The following is a 20,451-nucleotide window of genomic DNA, read 5'->3' on the forward strand; positions in this document are numbered from 1 at the left end:
TATGTAATACAATGTTTAAAAGCTTTCAGTAAAATATAATAGCAAAGAAAACTTATCAGTAGACATTGGGGGTTTAAGATTACATGCACTTTTTTTAATTTAGTAACATCAAAGGGCTTAACAGTAACTGAAAAAGACTCCCATAGATTTTTGATAAGCATTATAAACTCTGTACAAGGACTACTTCTACTAACACACTATAAAAGTTGGCATCCTCAAAGATTTTGTGAAACACCCCTCCAAAATAATGAAAAATTACCTATCATTATAAATACATGCAAAGAAGTACTGAAGTGGCTTTAGCCTATTAGACTAGCTGGTTTGAATATGGGATAATTAATACAATCATAGGTCTGATTCCCTTGGAGCCAATTAGCTTTACACAGAGTCTATCACATAGCACCAGTAATTTAGTAGTCTTCTAGTACCAATAATTAATACTGAGTAACATCCATTTGCATGGTAATATATGTTTATCAATGTTTTTACAGCTATTATTTCTTTTCTTTTTTTTTTTTAAAGATTTTATTTATTTATTTGAGACAGAGAGAATGAGAGACAGAGAGCACGAGAGGGAAGAGGGCAGAGGGAGAAGCAGACCCCCTGCTGAGCAGGGAGCCCGATGTGGGACTCGAGCCCGGGACTCCAGGATCATGACCTGAGGCGAAGGCAGTTGCTTAACCAACGGAGCCACCCAGGCGCCCACAGCTATTATTTCTTTTCATTGTTATTATAACCCTGTAAAGTAAGTAGGGCATTTTTTTTTTTAAGATTTTTTTTTTTTATTTATTTATTTGAGACAGAGAGAATAAGAGACAGAGAGCATGAGAGGGAGGAGGGTCAGAGGGAGAAGCAGACTCCCCGCCGAGCAGGGAGCCCGATGCGGGACTCGATCCCGGGACTCCAGGATCATGACCTGAGCCGAAGGCAGTCGCTTAACCAACTGAGCCACCCAGGCGCCCACAGCTATTATTTCTTTTCATTGTTACTATAACCCTGTAAAGTAAGTAGGGCATTTTTATCTAAACTTTATCTCACTGCTTATAGATGAGAAAAAACATAACTACAAAAAGGTTAAATGACTAACCAAAGGTCACAGAGTCTGAAATGTGGTTAAGATTTGAATGTGGGTTCTTCTTATACCTAATGTAGTCCTCTTTCCACTATAGCAGACTATCTCCTCATGGAGTCACTTGCCATGAAAAGAATTAATTCAAACAGATTGGATGATGAGGACAGTATAACTTACTTCTACCATAAGAAATTGACTTCAACCTCATTCTCTAATGATAATGGATAACAGATGAAGGACAGTATCTCATTCCAAACTGTTTACTTTTTAAGTTAATCTGTACCTGTTTCTTTAAACCATTGCTGCTTATAGTGGTTCACTTCTGAAATAAATGAATATGGGCGCCTGGGTGGCTCAGTTGGTTAAGCGACTGCCTTCGGCTCAGGTCATGATCCTGGAGTCCCTGGATCGAGTCCCGCATCGGGCTCCCTGCTGGGCGAGGAGCCTGCTTCTCCCTCTAACCCTCCCCCCTCTCATGTACTCTCTCTCTCTCATTCTCGCTCTCTCAAATAAATAAATAAATCTTTAAAAAAAATAAAATAAAATAAAATAAATGAATATTAAAGTGAAGTTGGTTATTATAAACATTCCTAAGAAAATCCTACCAATGAACAGATGTATTTGTAATCAAGATATGACATTAGATGAACTGAATGAAAAGTTTAAAATTAATAAAATTTCTTGGCATAGTGTTATTTTTATTTGGGAAGAAAGTCTTCTTATCTTTACTAATACGAATTTCTAAGTTGGAGTACTTAATTGTACTAACTAAACTTAGAAATGGCTTTACAAAATAAATAAGTTGAAGCATATTTTAAGAATAATCAATTTAAAGGACTGACCTATGTATAAGAATATTAAAAATTAATAATCATAGAATCATGGAAACGTTTCTCATAATATTTAATATGCACTGTCCAATATTTTATTCATATGTATGATGTTTATGTGTGTATATACATACATGCAACTGAAGTATTTACACACTCAACAAATAACAATCCTCCTCTGGAATGCAATCCTCTCCTGAAATTAGTAAGTATTACAATATGCAAAATTATTTTCATTTTACTTTTAATGTAGCAAAATTATAGAAAACAGCCAGATTTTTACAATCTTGACTGAGATCAAAGAAATTATGGAGAAAATCTAAGAAATTAGTAATTTACAAGTTTTATGTATAAATGGATTTGTTGAATACTTTGAAAGGTAAAATGTATATCCAATTTTTTATTGAAAGAGATCAAAATTATATTTGTTAACATCAAATTTTTACTCTATTAGATCATATCTATGATATGAAACTTGGGGAGCCATAAAAATGCTATCACTTTTAAGAGGATTTTACTCAAGTTAAATGCATATTTCACAAATTTAATAAAGAATCTCAAATAAATGCCACCAGCCTTTAAAAATCAAATCGTATCAGCCCTTCTCTTCCCTCTCATGAACAATTAGGAATGCAACAATTAAATTAGGCTACAATAGAGTATTGAGAATTGAATATAGCTAATGAATAATTTAGTATTTGGCACAATTTTGGGTACACTAGAAAGGACTGTGTGACTGCATTTTTACAGATCAGTTAATTTAATAATAAATAAGCAACTACTCACTAAACAGTAAGGCCCTGTGGTAGGGTGACATTGAGGAATGTCACCATCGGGGGGGGGGGCAAAAAGAAAAAGAAACTGAGTTCTCAGAGATGTGAAAAGGGAAGGCAGAGGATACAAAAAAGGAGAAAGACTTAATGAAAGAAATTATCAAATATTATAGGTAAGTGAAACAGAATGAGGGTAGGAAAAGGCACTGCATTGAATAATTTGGAGTTCATCAGTGACTTCTGAAGTCATTTCTCAGTAGACTGATGGATACAAATCTAGTCAATCAATAAACATCTACTGAACATGCACTATGTTAAGAGCTGTTAGGGAAAAAAAAAAAAAACACAGGCCCCAAATGGCATCAGTTAGGCTGAGTCCCCAAACCAGACCTTAATACATAATCTAACTGCAGTTTCAACATCCCCAAGAAATAGTCTTAACAGATGAGTCAGGAACTTTTAAATCAGCAGACAATATGTCAGCCACAGAAGTCCTCTCCAGCCCTTAATGGTAGATAAAGTAATCTGCATAGGACCTCTTGCTTTTCCCCCTAAGGGAAAGTGGCAGGGCCTAAAAGATCTTTTCCTTTCCCTAATAACTTGTTTTCCCACCCTCTTTTCATAAAAACCTTTCATTTTGTACAACCCCCTAGAATTCCCCTCTGCTTACTAAATGGAATGATGCCAAATTCATAAATCATTTAATAAAGCCAAATAGACTGTCAAAATTTATGTGGCTGAGTTTTGTGTTTTAATGAACATTTTTTTCTTCCATTTTATTTTCTCAATCATTGTTTTCATTAATGGGCTTTGTAGGTTAAAATGCATAGTAAAAACTAAAAAGAAAAAGCATACACAGAAAAAGGACATTATTCTCACCAACACTGATAATCTTCCATTTCTTAATAACCATTTAAAACATAAAAAGTGCTGAGGGTATTTAAAAAATAAAAATAAAGTGTTGAGAGGACTTAATCAGTTCTGAAGTTTAGACACCATAACTAAGATCTTGAGTATATATGAGTGCTTCTCATCATAGGTGATGCAGCAGGAAATGCAAAATTTCTAGGTTTTGAAATTATGCATCCAACTTTTCAAATCATCAAAAAATTTTTGCTCCTGAATAGTCTTGATTGTGTAATATAGTCCATCAAAACTATTCAGGGAAGTTTAAGCGACTAATACCTTATTTTTATCCAAACAGTAAAATTATTTATTATCCTGGAAAATTAAATCTGTAGTTATTTCAACTAAAATGCAAAACTGCCAAAAAGTCTGCTTCTGGTCACATTTTTCCTTACATCTAACAAGATAATTTTCTACCATCAAACTCACTGTGACATGACATAAAGTCTATACCTTCTTTCATTACCTGGGTTCGAAGTTGCTGGATTTCTGTTTCAAGCTCTTTAATTTTTTCTTCTCTTTTTTGAAGCTCAGCTTGAGCTTCCTGTCGAGCTGTGAATTCTTCATCAAACTGCAATGATCACCACCATAAATGTACACTTAATAACATAGTTTTGAGAAAGTTTTAAACAACTTTATGTATTAGATAAGTGGAATGTCTTTTGCTTTATTGAATTCCCAGGTCATTCAGAAAATCAAAGCTCCAGATCACTTTCATAACAATTAAGCACACCTGTTGGGGTGGGTTACTGATTATGGTGCTAGTAGAGAGGAAATATGGCAGCAACCCAAGGTAAAAAAAAAAGCCATTTTCACACACACACACACAAAAAAATTTTTTTAAGATTTATTTATTTTAGAGAAAGAGAGACAGAGAAAGTATGTGGGGTTTGGCAGAGGGAGAGAATCTTCAAGCAGACTTCCCATTGTGTGCAGAGCGAGACCTGGGATGCCATCTTGCCATGCATAAGATCATGAACTGAGCTGAAACCAAGAGTGGCATGCTGAACCAACTGAGTCACCCAGGCGCTCCCTGAACAAAATTTTAAAAGCGTGTACTGAGAAGTCTCTCTTCGCATAAAATGGACATTTATACTGTTCTGTTATTGAAAAATAGGTTTCAGAATCATTTTCTTTAATGTTTCATCCTATACATTTAACTTTATCAAATTAGAAAATGAAACCCAGAGATGCCTGTGTGGCTCAGTTGGTTAGGTGTCTGCCTTCGGCTCAGGTCATGATCTCAGGGTCCTGGGATCGAGTCCTGCATTGGGCTCCTTGCTCAGTGGGGAGCCTGCTTCTCCCTCTGCCTGCTGCCCACCCCCCCGCTTGTACTCTCACTCTCTCTCTCTCTCTGACAAATAAATAAGTAAAATCTTAAAAAAAGAAAAAAAGAAATGAAACCTAAAAATTCACCATCAAGCAGTTCAACTCTGTAACTATATTTAACCTTGAAAAGAGAATACACTTTTAGAATGCTCAAATGATTGTACTTTAACACAAATTATAATATTTCTATTACAATCTTAATTGTCTAGCATCCAAAAAGTGGTATTCCACAAAATCTGACAGTAGAATGATATATGGATAGCCTAAATGGAATTCTCCTTCAGATGTTTAACCAAAACACCTACATAAAATACTAAAAGAGAGAAAATGAGAGGTTAAATTAAGATGTGTTGGGGGAAGGAGTTAAGATGGCGGAGGAGTAGGGGAACCAATGTTTTCCTCAACCTTCAAATACAACCACATGAATATCAAATCTTTATGAATTCAAGAAATCACTAAGAGGACTGAGAGACCAAACTGCACAACTACAGGAAGTGAAGAGCCACACTGTGGAAGGTAGGAGGTACAGAGACGTGATTTAGGGTAATAAAGAATTACAGATGCTGTAGAGGGGAGGGAGCCAAATCATGGACAGAGGAAACAGAGTGGAAGAGTGAAAGAGAGAAAGCACAAAGTGCACAGAGGATCACACACCAAGAACACTTCCCCAAAACCATACACTGGGAAAATGAGAGGGGCTGATTATCATGAGTTTTTACAACCAGCAGAGCTAAAAGACTTAAGATTTAGAAGTCTGCACCATGGCCATTGTGGAGCCTGGGGGATGCAGTGGTACACCTGTGTAGGAGGCAGAGGCCTGGGAGCAGATGGCACAACCCGAGGATCCCCTAGGATGCACTAGAAGAGAAAGTTCCTCCTTCTTGGAGTGTATCTGCTAGAGGAGGCAATGCCTCTCCAGGAACAAAAGAGCCATCAGGTGGCATTGTGCTGCCTAGTTCCTTAGCATAGGGAAAGAGACAGCTGCTGAGGGCAGCTAACCTGGATGCTGGCTTTCTGCTGCACTTTCTAAACTTCAAGCTCCTGCCTGTTGGTGCAATTGCACTTATGGGACAAACTGACGCCAGCCCCAGGGTGGTGTGACACTCCGTCAGAGGATCAGCATGGGTCCATGCTTAACAGATACCACAAGTTATGAGTTTTGAAACTCAACTGATGTGCCTGAGATAAAAGACAGGAGCCCTGCACTGCTGGGGAGGTAATTGGCCTGGATACATGAAGGGTGAATGCAGGGATTTGAGGGAAGCCTGGAACACACAAGAAGAGACATTTCGCTCCTCTGTCAGGGATTCCCAGACACTGGGAAGCATGAACTCCCCACACAGCAGAGGCCTGAGGTGCCTACACCAAGCCCCACCTCCCTGTGCTCTGCAGAAGCTTCTTTACGAGGGCAAGTGTTCCTGAGAACCAATGCAGGGGGGCACACCCCCAGAACACCAGCACAAATGCCCCACATGCACCAAGTCTACTGACCATAGAGTACTACAAAGCTTCAACTCTAATGGAAAGAGGATCACGACTCTTTTAACAAGCAGACCAGAGCACACCTAGGAAAAACTCAACACATAATGCACAAGATCCAAACACTCCCCATTTGAGGCAAGGAGAAACTCTGCAGAGGACTGACCTGGGGGAAAAGCAACCAAAAAACAGCAGCAGAGTGTACACAGCATACACCAGAAGCAGTTCCTGAAGCGTCAGGCGCTGGAGTGTATATGACCTCTCCTTAATAAAGCTATTACTCTCATGAACAGGAAACATATCAGGCTTTACTAACACAGAGAAGAAGACAAGAGACCTAGACCAAATACCAAAATGGAAGAATTCATCCAAAAAGAAAGACCAAGAAAAGGTCATGGTCAGGGATCTACTAGAAAAAGATACAAGTAATATACCTGATTCAGAATTTAGGAGAAATTCATAAGGATACTATCTCGGCTTGAGAAAATGACTGAAGACATCAGGGAGTCCCTTATCAAGAGATAAAAGACTGAAAAACTAGTCAGGCCAAAATAAAAAATGCTATACTCGAGATGTGAAACCCACTGTGTGTAATTATCCACAAGGATGGAAGAAGCAGGGGAACAAATAAGCAATACAGAAGATAAAGCTATGGAAAATAATGAAGTTAAAAAGAAGGAAAGAAAAATGTTCGATCATGAATGTAGACCTAGGGAATTTAGCAGAGTCCACAAACCACAATAACATTTGTATTATAGGAGTCTCAGAAGAAGAAGAGAGAAAAACGGGGCATAAAATTTAATTGAAATAACAGCAGAAAAATTCCCTAATCTGGGGAACAAAACAGAAATCCTTATCTAGAAGGCACAGAGAATACTGACCAAAATCAACAAAAGCAGGTAAACACCAAGACATATCATAGTAAAATTTACAAAATATAGAGATAAGGAAAAAATCCTAAAAGCATCAAGGGAAAATAAATCTAAAACGTACAAGGGAAGACAAATAAGGTTAGCAATGGACATTTCCACAGAAACTTGGCAGGCCAGAAGAGTGTGGCATGATATATTCAACATGCTGAAAACAAAAAAATATGCAGCTAAGAATATTCTATCCAGCAAGGATCTCATTAAGAATAGAAAGAGAGATAAAGAGTTTCCCAGAAAAACAAAAACTAAAGAAGTTCATGACCACTAAACCAACCCAGCAAAAAATATTAAAGGGGATGCTTTGAGTAGGAAAGAGAAGACCAAAGGTAACAAAGACTGGAAAGGAACAGAGAAAATCTCCAGAAATGACAACTTTACAAGTAATACAATGGCGCAAAATTCATATCTATCAATAATTATTCTGAATGTCAAAGAACTAAATGCTCCAATCAAAAGACACAGAATATCAGAATGGATTAAAAACATGACATTCTAAAACCTTTGGGATGCAGTAAAAGCTATCATAAGAGGGAATCAATACAGGCCTACCTCAAGAAGCAAAAAACTCTCAAATACACAAACTAACCTTACACGTAAAGGAGCTAGAAAAGGAACTGCAAATGAAGCCTAAAGCCAGCAGAAGGGAAATAATAAACATTAGAGCAGAAATAAATGATATAGAAATAAAAAAACAGTAGAACATATCAATGACATTAGGAGCTGATTCCTTGAAAGAATAAAATTGATAAACCCCTACCAGACTTCTCAGAAAGAAAAGAGAAAGGAACCAAATAAATAAAATCACAAATGAGAGAGGCTAGATCACAATCACCACCACAGAAACACAGCTATAAGAGAATATTATGAAAAACTTTATGCTGACAAATGGGGCAATGTGGAAGAAATAGATAAATTTCTGAACACATATAAACCACCAAAACTAAAATAGGAAGAAATAAAAAACTTAAACAGACTGATAACCAGAGAAGAAATTGAATCAGAAATCAAAAAACTCCCAACAAACAAAACACTGGGGGCAGATGGCTCTCCAGGGGAATTCTACCAGACATTTAAAGAAGAGTTAATAGCTATTCTTCTCAAACTGTTCCAAAAAATAGAAATGGAAGGAAAACTTCCAAACTCATTCTATGAGGCCAGCATTACCTCAATTCCAAAACTAGACAAACATCCCACTAAAAAAGAGAATACATAACCAATATTCCTCATGAACATGGATGCAAAAGTTTTCATCAAAACACTAGCAAAACAAATCCAACATACATTAAAAAAAATCATTCACCACAATCAAGTGGGATTTATTCCTGGGCTGCAAGGGTGAGTCAATATTCACAAATCAATCAACGTGATACACCACCTTAATAAAAGAAAGGATAACAACCATATGATCCTCTCAAGAGATGCAGAAAAAGCATTTGACAAAGTACTGGATCCATTCTTGATAAAAAACCTCAACAAAGTAGAGATAGAGGAAACGTACCTCAATATCATAAAGACTATATATGAAGGACCCACAGCTAATATCATCCTAAATGTGGAAAAACTAAAAGCTTCTCCTCTAAGGTCAGAAACACGACAGGGATGTCCACTCTCATCATTTGTTCAACATAGTGCTGGAAGTCCTAGCCTCAGCAATAATACAATAAAAGGCATCCAAATTGGCAAGGAAGAAGTCAAACTTTCACTCTTCATAGACTACATTTTTTTTTTAATGTGGAAAAGCCAAAAGACTGAACCAAAAAATTGCCAGTGTGGATACACGAATTCAGTAAAATCATAGGATACAAAATCAACGTACAGAAACATGTTGCATTTCTATACACCAATAATGAAGAAACAGAAAGAGAAATCAAGAAAATGATCCCATATTCAATTGCACCAAAAGCCATAAGATACATAGGAATAACCCTAACCAAAGAGGTTAACGATCTGTACTCTCAAAACTATAGAACACATATGAAAAAAATTGAAGAGAACACAAAGAAATGGAAAAACATTCCATGCTGATGGATTGGAAGAATATTGTTAAATGTCTATACTACGCAAAGCAATCTACACATTCAATGCAATCTCTATCAAAATACCATCAGCATTTTTCACAGAGCTAGAACAAGCAATCTTTAAATTTGTATGGAACCACAAAAGACCCCAAACAGCCAAAACAATCTTGAAAAAGCAAAGCAAAGATTCAGACTTCACAATTCTGGACTTCAAACTCTATTACAAAGCTATAGTCATCAAGATAGTATGGTACTGTCACAAAAACAGATACACCAACTAATGAAACAGATTAATTAATAAACCCAGAAATGGACCCAACAACCATACGCTCAACAAATCGTTGATAAAGGAGGAAAGATTATCCAATGGAAAGAAGACAGTTTCTTCAACAAATGCTGTTGGGAAAACTGGGCAGCATCATGTAAAAGAATGAAACTGGACCACTTTCTTACAACATACACAAAAATAAATTCAAAATAGATTAAAGACCTAAATGTGAGATAGGTAGCCATCAAAATCCTAGAGGAAAACACAGGCAGCAACCTCTTTGACATCAACTATAGCAACCTATTACTGGACATGTCCACCAGAGGCAAAAGAAACAAAAGCAAAAATTAACTATTGGTACTTTTTCAAGATAAGAAGCTTCTTCACAGTGAAGGAAACAATCAACAAAACTAAAAGGTGAACTTTGGAATGGGTGAAGATATTTGCAAATGGCACATGTAATAAAAGATTAGTATCCAAAATCTATAAAGAGCTTATGAAACTTAACACCCAAAAAACAAATAATCCAGTTAAGAAATGGGCAGAAGACATGAATAGACATTTTTTCAAAGAAGACATACAGATGGCCAAAAGACACATGAAAATATGCTGTACATCACTCATTGTCAGGGAAATACAAATCAAAACTACAATGACATACCACTTCACAATGGTCAGAACAGCTAAAATTAACAGCACAAGGAATAGCAGATGGTAATGAGGATGCAGAGAAAGGGGAACCCTCTTACACTGTTGGTGGGAATCCAAGCTGGTACAGCCACTCTGGAAAACAGTATGCAGGTTCCTCAAAAAGTTAAAAATCAAACTACCCTACGACCCAGCAATTGCACTACTAAGTATTAGTATCCCAAAGGATACACAAATACTGAATCAAAAGGGCACATGCACCCAGATGTTTATAACAGCATTATCAACAATAGCCAAATTATGGAAACAGCCCAAATGTCCACTGACTGATGAATGGATAAAGAAGATGTGGTGTGGGCGCCTGGGTGGCTCAGTTGGTTAAGCCACTGCCTTCGGCTCAGGTCATGATCCTGGAGTCCCTGGATCGAGTCCCGCATCGGGCTCCCTGCTCGGCAGGAAGCCTGCTTCTCCCTCTGACCCTTCCCCCTCTCATGTGCTCTCTGTCTCTCTCATTCTCTCTGTCTCAAATAAATAAATAAAATCTTTAAAAGAAAAAAAGAAGATGTGGTGTGTGTGTACACACACATATATATGGAATATTAGTCATCAAAAGGATGAAATCTTGCCACTTGCAAGGACGTGGATGGAGCTAGAGTGTACTATGCTATGTGAGTTCAGTCAGTCAGAGAAGGAAATACTGTATGATTTCACTCATATGTGAAATTTAAGAAACAAAACAGATGAACATAAGGGAAAGAAAATTTAAAAAGAGAGGAAGGCAAACCATAAGAGACACTCTTAGCTAAGGAGAACAAACTGAGGGTTGCTGGAGGGGAGGTGGGGTGCGATGGGCTAAACTGGTGATGGGTATTAAGGAGGGCATCACTTGTGATGAGCACTGGGTGTTATATGTAAGTGATGAGTCACTAAATTCTACTGCAAACTAGTATTACACTATATGTTAACTAACTAGAATTTAAAGAAAAACTTGAAACATACATATATACATACATACATACATTCATAATGGTGTGCTAAGCAGGAGAGACCATCTCAATGGTGAATATCCATTTACTGCATCCTGCCCATCCCTAACCTCAGTCAGGGCACCAAGCCGAAACAAACAAGCCTGCATACATAGAGTAAATACTGCTTATATTCATCTATAGAATATATGCCCTTTATTATCAATGTCACTTCAAGTCATTTTAGAAGGCAATATATTTTTCCAATTATATTATTTCTGTTTCTAAATTTGATATATCTTACTCTCCAGAATTGTCTTTGGAGTTTGTGGAACAATAAAAAAGTATTTTCACTGTTAATAAATATTCATCCTCATAGATTTTACCTTTAGAAATTAAAAAATGTCAAACCAATCCAAGTCTGAAGAAAGAACAGGTAATGGAATTGGATTACAATAGTGTCTGGGTCAAACATGAAATGCTAACTAATTCTTTTATTCCTCTCTACTTGCATTCATAGAAAATGTTCCACAGAGGTTAGTCCAAATTGTTTCTAATCTTTAAAAATTTCAAACCACCCCAGATCCTCCACAGTTAGTAAATAACCATGTTTCCTAGGTCACTGAGAAGATGCTTTTTTAACTGCACTATACTATTCATGTTAAGACTTACTCTCTATTTCCATCCTCCCTCCCAATGTTAGATTCTTCTGTGTATTTTTTAAGCATGATACAAACTGTACAACTTTCCTCTATAAATTATTTATTTGTACATTTGAAAAGAGGCATGCAATGTTTCTGCTTGTAATTTAATGTGGTCTTAATCTATAAACCCATAGAGTAGGAATCACAGAAGTCTGAGATAAGCAGGTTGGAAGACTTTTTACAAGGCCACTAAACATATCCTCTTCTTTTAATGATGACAAAATTAAGATCCAAAGAGAGTAAGTGGCTTACTTAAAGTCACAGCTAATTTGTGGAAAAGCTAAGATCAGATCTTACAACTACTGCTTCTCATTCTAGCCACCCTACATTTTTTACTACTTTATATAGCCTCTTAAAATCACCCAGAATAAGAGAAGGCATTCAGATAACCACTGGGAGAGCATACATGTTTTCATTCTAAACGTTGGAGATGAGAATAAAGCACTAAACACTGAAATGCTTTTTCTTAAAAATTATTTCAGGACTCCATTTCCCATAATATATGCTTACAGATTTTACCAGACAGATCATCACAGTTTGCGCCAGTCTTGTGGTGTCTAATCAAAGTGTCAGTGAAAAATTAAGGAGACTCTTAAGATTTTCAAAGGGAATTTTAAATGTGCTATTTAAAACAAGAACATTACAAATATAAAGGTCTATTAAAAAGCGTGCATTTTCTTCCACCAATAAAAATGACAACTTCACACAAACATTTTATGCTCAAGCTCTGAAAATCTAATCTAGTAACTTAAAGAGCAAAGACATTTCTTCAGATGCCCTGAAGTAACTTCAGTAATACTCTATTATTTCTAGACTGATAGCAAAAGCGATTATCTAATCTCCAAGGTAAGTCATAACTTTGAAGAGACAGCAATATGTAAGAACTTTATCTTGCTGTCAGAAGGCTGAAAACTGGAGAGTTTTTAGACTTGTGCTTCAATCCTTTTCCCTGCACCAATAGGAGAGAAATACTATACTAATGCTTCATAGGATCTAGAAAAAAAAATTCAACTTTTGGTATAAACTAGTACAACTGTAGTTATGCTTTCATGAAACAAGGAAAAGACAACCTGAAATCCAAATAAAATTAACACAGCCATAAAATTTGTATTTACATAAGGCATTAACATCCAAAGAAAGGGGAACCTCAAATTCCACCAAGCCTACATGAAGTTGCAGAACCATTTAAAAGTGGTAATTATAAAATTCAAAGAAGATAAATCTAAGCAGAGAGAGACAGAAAGAGATAAAACACTATGTCATTCTGTTGCTATTTAATAGCACTGTCTTTAAATAGCAATAATAGGTTAGACTAGCTAAAAATCTAACAGTTCTCCAAAGGAGCTACATATTGTAAGTGAGAACTGCAAGAAAGCAATGAGGGGAATAGATTTTGGTTGATTGCTTCAAACTATATTCTTCCAATAAACTAATTTTATTTCATTTATCACTCTGGTAGAATATAGCTAGTGTTTTTCTTCCATAATAAATTAAAGGTCATGAGGAGGGAACAGTAGCAACTTTATCTTATCAGGAATGAAATCAATATTCTGTGGCTCTGTTTTAATCCAGAAACATGAAGTACTATAAAACTGAAACATTTATAAAGCCTCACATAAAGAAGATAAAATACATATTGTAAATAAATTATTAATTTAACAATTATGGCTAACATAAGCCTTACCTTCTTTGAAAATTCCACTGCTTTTTGTTCACTTTCTTCAACTTTTGCCTTGTTCACACAAGAATCTATTAAGATTGACAAAAAATGATTAGAAATTATTGCATCAGATCTCTGGGCAAAAGATGACTGCCAGCCTGTAATTCTATGTAACATTCTCAACAAAATATGAAATAAACTAATGAGTTTATCAAGCTTATTATCAAATTTGCATGGAAGCCAGCATTCACATTAATTCTTAGGAAAGGTAAATTGATGTACACTTTCTGAAAAGCATATGGCCTTTCAAAGATCATATCCTCAATTACAGGAATCAATCCTAAGGAAACGGCAAGAAAAAGGCAAACATTTATGCGAAGAATGTTCATAGCAGATTCATTTATAATTGCAAAAACCTGAAAACAATCTAGATGTACAATAAGAAAGGACTGGTCAAGATGGTTATGATATTCCATAAAATGGAATATTATACAGACATTCAAAGTCACATTTTGAAGGGTAACATGAAAAAATTTTCATACTATAAAACTCCATTAAAAATCAGCATATAGAGAGATTAAAAAAAAAAAAACAAGATATAAGAAAATGTACTTAGCCAAAAAGTGAGTAATGGTGGTGGAATGTACTGAGCTGAAAAGTGAGATTGGTGGTTTATTCTGTCACTTACATAAGCCTCTAGATTGCTTGGAATAAATGAGCATTGGTTTTAAAATCAGAAAATAATACATAATAATAATAAGGAATTCATCTTTGAATATTACTGTGAGTCTGCCTTGTGCTATGGAGTGAACAATAATATATAACTGGCATTCCACAGCTGTTGTTTTCTTCCTTTAAAGACAAGACAAATGAGTTCATGCCCAAATCTTAGCCATAGTGATTTTAATTAGGTATAAAAACTGTTTAACTGTAATGTCATATAACATAGCATATTTCACGAGAGAGGTTTCACATTATCCTTCAGAGACTGTTCCAGAAAGAACAGCTAACTAGTAGTCTAGGATGATATAAGTTCATTTCCTTAGTGATCCAAGTAGATGAACATCATCACCTCAAATTCTTTCCTAGCTTTAAGGTCTACAAAAATTATAAATTGATCTACTTTGATAGAATTAAAAGGTCTTAAGTTACTGAAGTAAGCCTGTATTTCCTTTCTCAAACTTGAACACTAATATCTATTGCACATGTGATTTCTATAAAACCACCGAGGTGCCAATATAAACTGAATCAAAGGATTTCAGAGTCATGTTTCTAAAGAGCAAAGCATTCATCTATAATAACATGTTTTTCCTATGTGTGTGTGCGCCACTGATTTTAAACTGAATTCAAGAGCATTAAAACTTATCAAATAGCTTAATATTTTCAACCACACAAGCAGAACTCTCATGATCAACATAATTAACAATTACAGTGATTGAGTACTCACAGACACAATGACTTACCAGATTTTAATAAAGGAAGTTCAGTGAGAGCACTACCTTCAAAAAGTGAGTATTACACAGAAGAGAGTGAAACACAATCAAAGGACATTGAGGATAATATTACATACCTATCAGATGCGTGAAATCAATGTCTAATCTTTGCCTATACTTGAAATCTGGGTCCATACCACTGCAGTGCAGCACTATCTGTGAAACGCACTCCTCAATTATTTTGTAATACTGTGGCCTGAAAAAGAGAAAGTATTCTTGAATATCTTTTCTACCTATACAAGCCAATTTTCTTAAGAGGTGGTTCAGGGGCACCTGGGTGGCTCAGTTGGTTAAGCATCCGACACTTGATTTTGGCTCAGGTCATGATCTCAGGATCACAAAATCGATGCCCCCCCACCTTGTGGGGGCTGCATGCTCAGTGCGGAGTGTGCTTGAGAGTCTCCCCTTCTCCCTCTGTCCTTCCCCTCGCTCATGCTGTCTCTCCCTCTCTCTCTCTCTCAAGTAAATAAATACATAAACTCTTTAAAAAAGTGGTTCAGCATGATAAAAGAACTAAGTCTTTTTCTAGCACTGTTAAAAGAACTCTTTCTAGCCATTGCATTCCCTTAAGAGAATTATGCCTAAACTTAACGATGGTCTGGACATTATAGTATAAAACCTATCATAATGTAATCAATTGTGAACACTTAGTGACTTAATACTCTAGTTTTTAGGAATTCATGCCTGTGTACAAAGATACTTACCAACCTTATCTACTAACTTATTGTTCCTAAAGTTAATGAAAACAAATGACCTGTTAGTTCTATATCCATGGATATAGAAATGGTTCTAAGCCTCTACAAGTTTTCAGTTTCGGTAAGGGATGAGTATCTTGGCATTAGGTGGCAATGTCTTAAATTTACTACAACACTTTAACTCAAGATTAGCTATAATAGCTTACAAAACTAGACTGACCCACAATATTCCAATGATCTATTTATGCACGTTTTTAAGATTCATTTTATAGAAGCATACACACTTAATATGCATGGCCATAGCATGAATTCATTCAAAGTATGGAACGTTTTTAAACATATCCTAATTTTGTAATCTATCAAGGTAATTCTGGCCTTAAAAAATAACTACTTGCATAGTTCAAAAATTTTTTAAAGTCACTTTTTGCATTAAAATTCAGGGAAAATTTAGTATTTATCAGTGGCCAGTAAATTCAACAGAGAAACATCAGAAAGAAATACTGCAAAGAGAAATTATGACATAAACATCCCTAAGATTAGTGTGCTGATAACTAGCCAACCTACTAAAAGTTTGCAAACAAAGCCAAACAGAGTCTAATTGCTCTTATATGTCTTTTGTCATGGGGCTGGCCTCAAGAGTAAGAATAAATAGTAATATACATTAACCCATTTTAGGCTTTTTCAAGTCATCAACAGTTCTAGGATAAATAATACTGGATTATAATCAGTCTAGTAAATGACTCTTTGGGTAAACAAGGAAAACACAAGTGTTCTCTTTAAGGCCATGTTAATTATCTCTAAGTATAATAAAAGTGCTGGTCACACTTCTACTTCACATCTATGTTCTCAGGATGAAAAAGATGTCATAATTAGAGTAACTACTTATATATTGAAAGTTACTGAGAAATGGATGGTTTCACGAAAATTATTTCCCTAGGTAACTGTGTACCCATAGGCACAGTACCCACTTAATTGCCAGAACATCAGAAAACAACATTTAATTACCAAATTTTCTGCTTTAAGAAAACAGCATATTTTTTTTCGTTTCTTTTTTTTTTTTTTTTGGTGGGTAGCAAAGCAAAGTTTATTGAGCCATAGCAAAGAGACAGTACAAAGCTCCCAAAGAGGGAGGGGACCCGAGAGGGTTGCCTTTTAACCACTTTTCTATGTCTCTGTAACATCATGATGTCCATGAATTATTGTAAAAGTCTGAACTATAATAGTTTTCTATATAATTTTAGAACTGTCATCTTTGTTGCAACTATACCTGACCATGGTTGCCTGCCTTTACCATTTAATCAAGCAAATTTTGAGAAATCAGAGAACCTAGGTTGCCAGAATTTCATGCATATTAGAGTATGAAGAACAACTAAGAGTCTCTTGAATAGTTAAATATAAGATCATGACCACAGCTTATAGATAATTTCAGTCACTCAGAAACCTTTCTCTAACTTTCTGGTTTTCAGATATATTTGCAGTTACTAGACTCTGAAACTTCTAACTTTATTATCATCATAATCATTTATCTTAAAGAATTATATTACTGGATATAAAGCTGAAATATTAGTATTATTTTCTTAACTAAGATCACATCTAGTATTAAATAAATACTAGAAAGGAGAAAAGTAAAACCTAACTTGTTAAAATGGACGTGAACTTAAAAAAATAAAATGTACATGAACTTAAAAGTTCCACCACAGACACTTCAGTGCTTATTCTGTGCTATCATTATCTAGCAAAGAAAATTCATCACAAGGCCAGTAAAATATGTTGGGTTCTTTGCTACTAAATGTCCTGTCACTGGGGTATCCAGTTTTATAAATAGATCCTTTTGGCCCAATTAAAAATAAATTCACACCTTCTAAAATACGTTATGCTAAGTCATCAAACTCTTATACACTATGTATGTACATATATATGCATATAGTACCTAGCATGAACTACCTTATTAGTTTTCCTTAAATATCGAATTCAAATTACACAAATACTAGTACTCTCAGAACTGCCTCTTACCTGACATAATAATCATTTCTGATGAGCAAAAAATGTTGTAGAATGGATAATAAGTAATTTTCAGCAGCAGTGTCCTTCAACATATTATATAGAAGATGATACACTTCATTCATATCAGTGAAAGTAAGTAAAGGAAAAAAATTAAAGCCCTTAATGAAAGTTCCATTCATAATAAAAGCAGCTTCATTTTTTGAAACACTGACGTACCATTTTGTTTCCCTTATTGTTTCTAAACCTTCAACTCCAGTATTTTAAAATTTACATAAATAAATTTAACCTATGGAATCCCTTTCATCTTTTAATGAGAGAAACAGACTTAAAGAATATTTCCAAGACCATTTAATCATCAAAACCTTAAGCGATCAGTTATTCATTATAAATTACAGATGACAGTAGTATGACTGGAACAGTAGTGCCATTAGAGAAAACAGTTTACTCTTGATCTTCCCGTGGCTGTGATAGAGGACCTACATTATTCATGTAAGCCACTACTCCTCTATTTTCACCACCACATAATATAGAAGGTAATGGAACATTCTATGGACTGCTAAAATATCACAAACCAGTTTTATTTTATACTGATAAAATATTTAATAATGTGAAATTGCTATTGTCTGCATTCATTTGTATTCCATTATTTAGTAAAAATGGAAAGTAAAGACAATAGAACTTGAAACATTTTTCTTAGGATATATAAAGAGTGGAAAAAGTTCAGATGCTTTTAATAAACTAGACAACAAATTTCAAAGCTGGATTCACTTTTGTAATAAAACTGAGGACCTGGAAAATCAAAGTAAAAGAAAGGTAGAAGAGGAAATGTAATCCAACATTCTAAAAATAATCTGAAATGTCAACATTTTCTCTGAAGTAGAATTAAGTATATGATGGATTATTTCTTAGACCCCATGTAACAGTGTTGTGTTAAAGTCTCATAAGGTCTTTTAAGTGGTTACAAAATGAAACCCAAAATACCGTTATGGTAAAGTTTGATTATAAGAGAAATCTATACAAAGCAAGGAAGCAAGATATATATTAATATAAAAAGCATTTAATATTATGGAAATGACTGTAGACTAGAGTCACTAATGATGAATAAGAAATTACTAGCATTGATCCCTTATAATAATAACAGCCATTGCACACACATTTATCCAATACTTATGTATAAGATACTTCAATAGTAGCATTGGAGGCAAAAGATGAAACATAAAACTTCTGCCCTCAATCTCATAGGGGCACAGAAGTGCACATAAATAAGACAGATAGAAAGTACTATAGAAGTTTCAAGGAGAGGAATATTCCACTTTTTTGGGGGGGGAGCAGTGCAGGGAGGAAGAGGGAAAAAGATGTAACAGAGAAAAATTCCATCTCAAAGGTCATTTTATTTCTGAAGTATTTCCCAATCTCCCCAAAACCCATAAGTAAGAAATTTACTGAGTGTGAAACAAATGGCCAGCAATGCTGTGACAACCATCTTTTAAATCTAAAATCATTTCATATAATATCGTTGCCAGAGGAAGATTATACACTAGTTGTATTTGACTCAAATGCTTCTACCAGACGGCCTTGTTATAGTCAGATACTATCACATCTAAACATTTTTTTTTTCACTAAGGAACCAAAATAGTTGGACTGACAGTAAGGCATTTATATGAATTGAATTGTATCTCTAAACCATTTGAGTACATTTTAATAAACTGAAGAAGTGTATTACCTACAGTTACTTATGAACTCAGTGAACTTTTCCCCTCAAATTCTTTTATGTGAGGTATATGCCTTAGGTTCTTGTCTATTCAAGACTATTGAGCTGAATATATCTATAATACAGCAAGCCACTGTGCAGATTTCAGTAAAGTTTGTGTAAATCATCAGGACAATCTGACAATTCCTCAACATGAATCTCAAGGACAGCATCATAGTGAGGTATTAATATAAATAAATGAATATAAATTGGGCTGGTAAACAAGAATTCTAATAATGGTCCACAAAATCAACCACAAATCCTTTTTTTCAACAATACATGCAAAATTATTTTTATGGTTTGTCAAAAGGATATTCCATTTCTGCTCGAATGTCATTGAGACGGTGTGATAATTCATTTAGGTCATCTTCTTTGTTCTCATCAAATACTTTCAACTGAATATCAAGTTCATCATTCTCTTTTTCTTTTAGATCCTAATATATAAACATAAAATGTAACAAATGAGTAAGAGTTTGACAACACCATATTTTGGTAATAAAGCACAGATACTATTATTCATTTATATACACAAAAGCAATTTTATATTGACCCAGGCACTTAGGGTTTTCTGAGAAAGTAAATGTACTATGTATTCTCCTATTTTAAAATAAAAGAACCTCATTGCATTCATTGCATTTTTTTTCATGCCCCAGGTTTTGATTATTTACATTAAAAATTAACAATCACTTTTACAAAGGGAGGGGAGAACTAATTGCTAACAACCCAAATTGAATGCTGTTGTTTTTGACTAAATACACTAATCAAAGATCACAAAAGAACTCATGCAGTTAAAACATTCACATATGCCTCTGGCGAAAAAATGCAAATATAGATCAATTGTATTAATGAAGAATAAATGCAAGGATATATTCAAGCACAACAGTCCCAAGTATGGCATCGAAATTTGTATAAAGGATTTTATTTTAAA

The 20,451-nt window shown here is 34.9% G+C and overlaps 1 protein-coding gene across 1 annotated transcript in view; it reads right to left on the reverse strand.

Annotated features, from left to right (window-relative positions):
- DIAPH2 (diaphanous related formin 2) overlaps nucleotides 1-20,451 on the reverse strand; it is a 979,600-nt gene that overhangs the window by 671,623 nt on the left and 287,526 nt on the right. The window contains exons 11-15 of the mRNA XM_044911596.1: nucleotides 19,839-19,957; nucleotides 17,783-17,899; nucleotides 15,152-15,270; nucleotides 13,606-13,670; nucleotides 4,048-4,152 (exon numbers count right to left, since the gene is read on the reverse strand). Coding sequence (XP_044767531.1) covers nucleotides 4,048-4,152; nucleotides 13,606-13,670; nucleotides 15,152-15,270; nucleotides 17,783-17,899; nucleotides 19,839-19,957 — 525 coding nt within the window. The remainder of the gene's footprint in view (nucleotides 1-4,047; nucleotides 4,153-13,605; nucleotides 13,671-15,151; nucleotides 15,271-17,782; nucleotides 17,900-19,838; nucleotides 19,958-20,451) is intronic.

This window comes from Neomonachus schauinslandi, chromosome X (assembly GCF_002201575.2).
Source record: "Neomonachus schauinslandi chromosome X, ASM220157v2, whole genome shotgun sequence".
NCBI classification, from domain to species: Eukaryota; Metazoa; Chordata; class Mammalia; order Carnivora; family Phocidae; genus Neomonachus; species Neomonachus schauinslandi.